General features: G+C 34.2%; 1 protein-coding gene across 1 annotated transcript in view; it reads right to left on the bottom strand.

The window, feature by feature from the left end:
- Positions 1-10,938, bottom strand: part of LOC103262259 (dystrophin-like) — a gene marked incomplete at its 5' end in the record, with an annotated part of 166,531 nt that overhangs the window by 64,378 nt on the left and 91,215 nt on the right. Inside the window, 2 exons of the mRNA XM_008059882.2 lie at positions 1,175-1,387; positions 2,967-3,112. Coding sequence (XP_008058073.2) covers positions 1,175-1,387; positions 2,967-3,112 — 359 coding nt within the window. The remainder of the gene's footprint in view (positions 1-1,174; positions 1,388-2,966; positions 3,113-10,938) is intronic.

The raw sequence follows: 10,938 nt of genomic DNA, 5'->3' as shown, positions 1-10,938 counted from the left end.
CTGCAGGGGGTGGGGGAGAGGTGTTGAAAAGTGAAAAGTGTTAATCTGCTGACTTGGAAAATGCATAGGGACATAAGCCAAGGAACATTTCCTAGAAGCTAAAAATGCAAAAGAAACGGATTGCCTCTTAAAGTCTCCAGAAGGGACACAGCCCTGATTTTACCTAGATTTTAGCCCACTGAAATTGATTTTAGATCTCTCACCTGCAGAACTGTAAGATAATAAATTTATATTGCTTGGAGGTATTAAATTGGTAGTAATTTGTTATGATGATAATTTGAAATTGATAGACCTACCTTTCTCCTTCAATAAATTGTGGGCCCTTTGATGACAAGAGCCTTGTAACTGTACCCTCTTTGGCCATTGGTCCTGGCAAATAATATGTGTTTTCATGTAGTAGTCATGCATTATGCATGTCCACATAGATTTATAAGAAGAAACGTATATTTGTATGTTGTCCTTTAAAGAATGTTTTAGAACTTCTTAGTGTCAGGTTTGTAAAACTTAAGAACAAAAAACTAAGCTGCTGTACTTAACTGTGTATTTAAAAGTATCCCGTTCCTTTGTGTTTTTTCAACATACCATGATGTTTTCAAAGTTTCTTTCTCAAAAATTGACCACCGAAGGTACACATTACCTACATCATTAAATATTTTAGACTTTTAGAATATAATATAACTGTGTTTAGTTTTAATTTCGGTGAGTAGAGTGGTACTATTAAAACAAATTAAGTCAGTAGAAGTTGGTTTGAGAAAGAAGGTGATAGGGTAAAATATAAACATATAATTATGAGTTTAAAATGGTGACAAAATCAATGAATATTATATTATATTATATTACAATGTTTTATGTAGTCTTAAGCCTAATGAAAACTGTACCTCAAAAGACAGACTAAAGGAATGATTTATTTTGTAAATTATTAAGCTAAAAAAGTTTAAGACCTGTTGGTGTTGGTGAAAACAGCAAATTCATTTTTAAAAAGTCTAAGAAGCACAACTCTTAATTGCTCTTTTCTTAGAAGAAATAGGCAAAATTTGGGGAAGGTTTTGTAATTTTCTTTTTATCTTATTGTTAACTTTGAAGGACTCTGGAGGTCAAATGTCTATATATCTTTATGTTTTACAAAGCATTTTTTGGAATAAAAGTAAATAATAAAAGTAAAATCTTGAATTACCTGAATTTTCCGAAGTTTATTCATGTGATCCTCTAGTTTTTGACAATGCTCAACAAGCTGGGAGGAGAGCTTCTTCCAGCGTCCCTCAATATCTTCAAATTCTGCTTCAAATTTCCGGCTAATTTCAGAGGGTGCTTTCTTTGACATCTCTTTTACAGTGGTGCTGAGATAGTTTAGTCCGCTTTGTTGCTCTTGCAGGGAACTTTGTAGAGCCTCAAAATTTAAAATATAGTACATTTATAGTAATTGATGAATAATGATTGATGTGTTTCAGTTAAATTAAGTACTTGAAATCTATGTAATTCAAATGCAAGCAAAGTAGATGATATTATACCACTGATAAAAATCTATTGGCAATTTAAATTCTACATTTTATCATGAGAATAACTTGGAGATTACTTAGTGATATTTTATTTAATGATCCATGACTATTTTGTAGACAATATCAAATATGTCCAAAACTATATCTTACTGAACCGAAGGGTTTTAGCACACTTAATTTTACTGAATTAAGGATGTTCATATAAATATCTGCATTTATGATACGGTTAATGTAGTTTAAGTTAATTATACTGTGGCTTCAGTAAGACAATCTCTAGCCTCCCTACATAAAACTATAACTAATCAAATTGATATATGTCATAACCACACTCATTGAATAAGTTATGAAATTGATGGTCTACTAATGACATTTAAGGAACATTCTATATTTTCAAAAGATCCTATTCTGTTTGAAATATTGTGAAAAAATTCTAGGGTGATTTAGGAAGAATTTTTAAAGTTTATTTTATATTTATCCTGCATAATATATAAAATTTCTTATAGCAGAACTATTATCTTTAGGCTTCTCCTACTCAACATTTATTTCAATGTTATTTTCTGGTTATAAAGTAATAAAGGTTGATGATAAAAAATGAAAAGCATGCCCATTTACAACTATTAAGATTCTATATAGACTTTCAGTTTTTCTACATTTAACTAAATATTAAATATATCATCATATTATATGGACACATATATAGTTATTTCTTCTTTTATAATGTGACCTATATCATCTAAAACATGTATAAAACACATAACTTTTATAGTTGCATACGAGTCTATGCCTATTTTATGGTGGTTAATTTAGTTTCTTTACTTTTAATTCTCTTCAGTAATTTGTTCCCCCATGCCTATTTAGACAATATCTAGCATATAACTACATTTTGAGCTAGGCATTTCCCTGTGAGCATTTTCCTATGCCATTAGGTATTTTTCAAAAACAAAAATTGCAATGGCTTCTCTAGTTATTTAACCATTTTCCATTACTAGGACCAACGATTAATTTCCAGTTTTTCACTCCTGTAACTGTTCCTTCACAGATATCAAGGGATGACTATACACTGATATTACCAGTCTGCTGACTACATGAGCTGAGTTATAAATAAGGAAGTAAAGGGGGAATATATTGTTATGTTTTTTTTCTAATAATCAAAATCAACATCTGAAAATGCATACTACACTAAAAATATACTTCATAAATATATCATTGTTTTCATAAAACAATATTTTATTATATATAATATATACTGAATATAAAATAAATATATAGAAAGAGAGGGAGAAAGAGAGAGAGAGAGAAGGCAAATTGCATAAATTATATTTTTTAAGTCACATTTTCATTTGTTCAACTGACAAGTTATCATACTTGCCCAATTATTTGAATTACATGTTATTTTAAGGTTGCAACCATGTGATTGCTTGATGAATGAGATCTATGCTTTAGTGTTTTGACATTTATATATCCGCAGACCTGCAACTCTCCGAGTCTCTGCTCCATGATTTCATATTCGGTGACGCCAAGTTGTGGTATAGAGAGTTTGGTTTCTGACTGCTGGATCCATGTCCGGATGGTACTCATTGTCTCCTGATAGCGAATGGGTGGCAAAGCGTCAAAAACTACAAAAGAGACAAAAGAGTGAGAATCACTTAACCATTTTACACTTTAGAATATGTTCCAAGTGGCTAGCAAACACAATCATACTACTAATTTCAAATATTAACAAAATTGGAAAACCTGAAATATAGATTAGAATATAGTTATGATGATGAAGGTAAATTCCTGCTACATGCCTGGTATGCCAGGGACCTTACATATATTATATTGAAGTCTCAAATCAGTCTGCAAAGTCTGTATTGTTCAATTCATTTTCTAAAGTCAGAAAGTGGAAAAACAGAAAGGCCTAGTAATTTGCCCAAAGTCAAACTGATAATATTTGAGGAAACCAAGCAGAATCCAACAATATCTGATATCAAAGGCTCATCTTTTTCTTTGCTATCATTTGCCTTTGGAGAAAACAGTATCATTATCCAAAGCTCTTTATATTTTACATTATATACTGTCACTTTTAATTTTACTAAAACAAAATCAATTTATGTGTGTTTATTATATATTAGGAACTCTAATAATAATCTCACATATATGATCACTTTTAATTTGTGTAATAAACCTTTGAGATATTCATTATTAACCCCATTTTTAGTACTCTTCATAATGGTTTTGACACATACTGACACACACACACATAATATACATTTGTATATGCATGTGTATATGTATGTGTGCATATATGGCCATTATATATTTGTATATTATGTACTATATATATTAGAGCAAGTATTATATAGAGACACACAGTGTCTATATACATGTATGTATATATGTTTTAAAGTACATATTCTATATCAATAATGTTAATTAAGTAGCTATACTGACCATGTTCAAAGAGATTACATACAAGACTGAGAATGTTGCAGATAACTGGAAACCATAAAAAAATAACAGATTTCAAGGATAATCAAAGTAAAATTCTAAAATGTAAAATGCAATAAGTAAAGTAAAAACGAGATCTAAGGGTGTAATAGCAAATTTGACAAGGAGGGATAGAAAATTTTTAAACTCTAAAATAGTTCAGAAGTAAATATTTGAAATGAAAAGTAGAGAGTCAAAAGATAGAAAATAAAGTAAAATGTTCTAACATAAATGTATCCCAGAAAGAATGTGGCAGAAGCCATAATGGCTAATAATTTTTTTTTAAATAAATGAAATTACAATGAAAATTCCAATTTACATCACTGTATCAAATGCTATTATTTAAATCATAGTATTTTAATAGCTGGTATATAAATGCCACTTCTATATATCAATTCCTTCTATTCCTTCTACACTAAATGAAAAGAATAAGCCAGGCTCGGTGACTCAGCCTGTAATCCTGCGCCTTTGGGAGGCCGAGGTGAGTGGATTGCCTGAGCCTGCGGGTTCGAGACCCACCTGGCCAGGCGAGACCTCATCTCTACAAAAAAATCAAAAAATTAGCCAGGCGTGGTAGTACGCGCCTGTAATTCCGGCTACTCAGAAGGCTGAGGTGGAAGGATCGCCGGAGCCCAGCAGGTCGAGGCTGCGATGGCTGGGAGTGGCCACTGCACTCCAGTCTGGGTGACAGAGTGAGACTCCAACTCAAAAAAAAAAAAAAGAATATAGGAAAGTGTTTTGCATGCTATTTAATGGGGTATTCAGATTGTTAAAATAATTCTAGACAGTGTGTTAGAAATGAATACTGAAATATTAGAAATGGGCAATATTATTCAATATGCTTATACTGTATTTATTTGGGAACGCATATGCAATCTGAAGAGATTTTACTCAATCTGAGTCCCACTTCTAATTTCTTATTAAAAGATTTCTGATGCAATTCAAACCTTACTGTTTTATTTTGTATAAGAAATATGTTTATCTCTCTATTGATCAGATGCATATGTGAATGCTACATAATTATTAATAAACAAACGCAAAAAAGGACCTTACGAATGGCAGGAAAATAAAGGGGTATTTCATTATGATGTAGAAAAAAAATTGTGCCTGAGAAGGCATTGAGCAAGTGATCTGGAAGGAGAGAGGTCTATGGGCAGAGACAAGAGGTTAAAATTGGTCCTGTCTTTAGCTTCCTTCTGGTGTTTCTGTTTATTGAAAATCAAAACACTTCAGTCTGTGAATTATTGATTTTATTTTGTATAACTATTTCTGATCTATACTCAGGTGCAAAACTTGAAGTTCCCCCATTGAGAACTAAACCAAACTTCCACTGTGTTCTGACAGAAGACAGAACTATTTGGAAAAGGGAAATGTACAGAAAAAAAATTACGCCAAACATCTATGGAGATAATACAGGCTATCAGAAAACAATGAAGAAATGGACCACTAACTGAGCTACATATTCCCAGAGATTAGTTAACTGACCAGTAGAATATTGGCTATATTTTAAAGGTCATGCAATAAGGTAACAAATGTTAGGCTGTTTAAACTTATCTTAAATGTGATTAAAATTACTTTTCCTTTGCAACATGTTTATGATATTTTTATTATTTACATAGCCACGCTGTTATTCACTAAATATGTTATTTTAACAATAAAAATGTATGGTTAGTGTTTAAATAGAAAACATTAAATTCAACAATCAAATTCAAACATCAAATTGACATCAAATTCAAATTTGCTGAGAAATCTATTTATTCCTCAAAATTATAAGCACTGGTTGTAATATAAAGTTGTAATTCGATGATAGCCATGACTGAAATCTCATAGTTTTCATTGGATCCATTCTCTTGCATCTAACAAACCCGAGACAGAATAGTTATCTGTCAATTAATTCTCAGTACTGCAGATGGGCATCATACACAGGATGAGATTCTCTGGTTGGTACTAGTCTTTCATTGAATGAATAGAATCTTTGTGATTTTCATTGCATGTAGCTATGCTACATGGCCTGGTATTTTTTTTTTTTTTATTCCTCCTTATACTTTGTAACTAAGCACTTTAAAAAAAGCTAAACTTGTGGGAATTATTTTGTGGCTCTGTTTTTATTAACAGATTCTCCATAAAGAAGGACAAAATTATGGACTTTGCAACAACGTGGATGAATTTAGAGTCTATAATACTAAGTGAACTATTACAGAAATAAATAACTAAGAGCCACATATTCTCACTTATAAGCAGATCCTGAACATTTTCATAATACTTTAAGAAGGGAATTGACAGTAGTGGGAAACTGCCAGGGGACCGAGGGGAGGGAACACAATATCAATAAGAGTACCTAAAATCTCCAACCAGGCGAAGTGGGGACCAGAGAGAGGAGAACTTGTATATCTAATCCTAAATTGTACCCCCACATCTTTAGCATAAATAAATAAATAGAAACACATTCTCAAAGATTAGTTTGGGAATTGATCCATCTAATTCAGTTTCTGAAGCAACAGGGGAAAGAAAAAAAATTACATACATGTTTAATCGTGCATTAATCTATCTGCCCCATGCATATAAGCATGTACAGGAAAAATTAATTCTCCAAGACTAGAAAACCCTAATCAACTGGAACTCGTCCCACACAGGAATATTCAACAAGAATCAATTATCCATGTAACCAAACGGATAACAAATGTGTTATCAGACATACACCATTTCGATTAAACTAATTCTCTTCCACACGACTATCCCCTTCCATTATTACTCGGGTACTACCATCCTCCGTGAAACCAGCAACCTCATCCAATTCGGATCCCTCTTCTCGCTCCGGGCCCATAAAACTTGGGGGTAGCTAGACTGAAACTATATCTGACATCTGGCTCTTACTTCAGGGCCATAACACCTAGAATCGCCCACTCGTTCCTCTCAAATAAGACATCACGATGGTAACGGGCCGTACACCCTCTTTTCCAGTCACGGGAGAATTAAATGCATTTGGTATTTTTAATTTTTAAGGGGGGGGAGTCTTGACTCAGCAAGGCCAGGAGGCCTGGATGTAGACAATTCAATTGTAGACATGCCCAAATTGTGTATTGTATTTCCTCATTGCATATTCATGAGCTGCTATTTAATTCATGCTCGACGGACATAACATATTTACGCACACCACTACACCCAAATACACATACCCACGCACGTACACGTACACGTACACGTACACGTACACGTACACGTACACGTACACGTACACGTACACGTACACGTACACGTACACGTACACGTACACGTACACGTACACGTACACGTACACGTACACGTACACGTACACGTACACGTACACGTACACGTACACGTACACGTACACGTACACGTACGCGCGTTGAATATAATATATAATAGGATTATATACGCAAACCCCCCCTACCCCCCGTTACTATAATATCACTAACGCAAAGATATACTCCTACCAAACCCCAAAAACAAGAGAATTACGCCAGTTCATATAGATAACTCACGCACACCCAATTATATTCTTTGCTTATGTGTATTTTATTGAATTACAGAGCCATGTCCCTATTGAGAAATGAAATCCCTAACTAAATTCATATTTCTCAAGTAACATTATTAATTAACTAACTAGACACCCTCTAAATTCCTATCTAAATCCTAACCCCCTAAAATCTTATTCCCTTTTTATTCACTTAACAGCCCTAACACTAATTGATACTAACATAATACTTTAGCCCTATAAATAATATAAGTTGATGTAGCTTACTATTAAAGCAAGGCACTGAAAATGCCTAGATGGGCTCAAGCCCCATAAACACAAAGGTTTGGTCCTAGCCTTCTTATTAGTTTCTAGTAAAATTATACATGCAAGTATCTGCCTCCCAGTGAGAATGCCCTCTAGGTCCCAATAGACCAAAAGGAGCCGACATCAAGCACACTAATACAGTAGCTCATAACGCCTTGCTCAACCACACCCCCACGGGATACAGCAGTAACAAAATTTAAGCAATAAACGAAAGTTCGACTAAGTTATACTAGATACATGAGGGTTGGTAAATTTCGTGCCAGCCACCGCGGTCATACGATTAACCCAAACTAATAAATATCCGGCGTAAAGCGTGTTTAAACTATACTTAAACTAAAGTTAAACCCTGACTAGGCTGTAAAAAGCCCCAGTCTAATCTAAAATAACCTACGAAAGTGACTTTAATACTTTGAAGACATGACAGCTAAGACTCAAACTGGGATTAGATACCCCACTATGCTTAGCCATAAACACAAATAAATACAAATTTATTCGCTAGAGTACTACAAGCAACAGCTTAAAACTCAAAGGACTTGGCGGTGCTTCACATCCCTCTAGAGGAGCCTGTTCTATAACCAATAAACCCTGATCAACCTTACCACCTCTTGCTAATTCAGTCTATATACCGCCATCTTCAGCAAACCCTAAAAAGGCTTTAAAGTAAGCACAAGTATAAGCATAAAAACGTTAGGTCAAGGTGTAACCTATGAGGTGGAAAGCAATGGGCTACATTCTCTACTTTAGAGTATTACGAATATTACTCTACTTTAGAGTATTACGAATATTCTTATGAAAACAAGAATTAAAGGAGGATTTAGTAGTAAACCAAGAATAGAGAGCTTGATTGAAATAAAGGCCATGAAGCACGCACACACCGCCCGTCACCCTCCTCAAATGCAACTCCACAATAGTCTACATAAAACAAATCACAGCGCATGAGATAAGTCGTAACAAGGTAAGCATACTGGAAAGTGTGCTTGGAATAGACAAAGTGTAGCTTAAATCACAAAGCACCCGGCTTACACCCGGAAGATTTCACAAATGACCACTTTGAACTTAATCCTAGCCCAATATCAACTAACTAAATTATACTAAGTCTTGTAAACTAAAACATTTACCTTAACCTTAAAGTATAGGAGATAGAACTTTATATAGACACTATAGACAAAGTACCGCAAGGGAAAGATGAAAGACACCTTAAAGTACAAAAAAGCAAAGACACTCACTTTTACCTTTTGCATAATGAATTAGCTAGAACAATTTCACAAAGAGGACTGTAGCCAAAAACCCCGAACCCAGACGAGCTACTTGTGAACAGCCATAAGAGCATACTCATCTATGTCGCAAAATAGTGAGAAGATTTACAAGTAGTGGTGAAAAGCCTATCGAGTTTGGTGATAGCTGGTTGTCCAAAATAGGATATAAGTTCAACTTTAAATTTACCTACAGAATAAATAATCCCCATGTAAATTTAAATGTTACTCTAAAGAGGGACAGCTCTTTAGAAATAGGAAACAACCTTACTTAGAGAGTAATTAAAATCTTTTCCATAGTTGGCCTAAAAGCAGTCATCCATTAAGAAAGCGTCCAAGCTCAACTTACCAGAAATGCCTTAATCTCAAAAACCAAATGCAACTCCTACAACTACACTGGACCAATCTATAAATAATAGAAGCAATACTGCTAATATAAGTAACAAGAAATTATTCTCCTCGCATAAGCTTATATCAGACCGGATAATCCACTGATAGTTAACAACCCAATATAAACAATTATAAATATACAACTTATTATACCCATTGTTAACCCAACACAGGTATGCGATCCATTCAAAGGAAAGATTAAAAGAAGTAAAAGGAACTCGGCAAAACTTTTAACCCCGCCTGTTTACCAAAAACATCACCTCTAGCATAACTAATATTAGAGGCACTGCCTGCCCAGTGATATATTTATTAAACGGCCGCGGTATCCTGACCGTGCAAAGGTAGCATAATCCCTTGTTCTCTAAATAAGGACTAGTATGAATGGCCACACGAGGGTTTTACTGTCTCCTACTTCCAATCAGTGAAATTGACATCTCCGTGAAGAGGCGGGGATATTTCAATAAGACGAGAAGACCCTATGGAGCTTCAATTTAACTACTCAACCAGTTTAATCAACAACCAGTTTAATCAACAAACAATTTGTTTTTCTGATTTTCTTATGTGGAATGTAACAACAGTATGTAATGTTAGCAAGGATTGCTATCAACATTCTGAAGAAAAAGCTTTGACAAATTTGCAACTGTATAGGATATCTCATTTAAACTAGTCATGCTGGAGAATGCCAGTGAAGGAATCTAAACATGTTTGCCATTAAAAAGAAAGAAAAAAAATCTTATGTAAAAGCCAATGTACCTAAGGGTAAACTCAGTGAATGTTGCCCTTGTGATCCCAACGTAATGACAGAAATAGAGCAGCTCCATCTAGGGAAATTCACTTCGCTTTTATGTAGAAATACATATTAATAATTCAACAGAAAATGTTATCTTTACTGACAGCTATAAGACAATAAACATATTAAAAGAGAACTACCATCTTAAAAGAGAACTAAGAGTTCTATTGACATCATTTGACTCAACACAGATCCATGAAAAATATTACCCGAAGGTTTAACATTTAGCCATATAGCCCTTATAAACATGTAACTTTTTCCTCAAAGTATTGTTTTTTTAACATATATTTTATTTTAAAACTGTGGGGTACAGTTAAGGGTTAGGTATACAAATATGCATCGTTCAGGCAATCTTGTTGATAAGGGGTGTCTCCCTGTCCCCAGACAGATATTGACTACCATTAATCTCACCTCCCCTCCCCTCCCTACCTCCCCATAGTTTCCTGCCACTATCAACCCTTTTCTTATAGTATTATGATAGATGTTCAACGTCCACTATATGAGTGAGAACATGTGAGACAGTTCCTTGTTTCTGTGAGATATCACTCAGTATTATAGACTCTAGGTCCATCCAGGTTGCTGCAAAATTCATGATTTTGCTCCTTTTTTATGGCTGCGTAGTATTCCATCGTGTATATTACATTTTTTAAATCCAGTCCTCTTTTGATGGACGCATGGATGGTTCCAGGTTCTTGCTATTGTGAACAATGCTGTGATAAACATACGTGTGCAGGTATC

Source organism: Carlito syrichta, unplaced genomic scaffold (genome assembly GCF_000164805.1).
Source record: "Carlito syrichta isolate Samal-C Ts95f unplaced genomic scaffold, Tarsius_syrichta-2.0.1 Scaffold304416, whole genome shotgun sequence".
Taxonomy (NCBI): domain Eukaryota; kingdom Metazoa; phylum Chordata; class Mammalia; order Primates; family Tarsiidae; genus Carlito; species Carlito syrichta.
The sequence above is the reverse complement of the archived record's forward strand: the minus strand, read 5'-3'. Positions and strand labels throughout refer to the sequence as shown.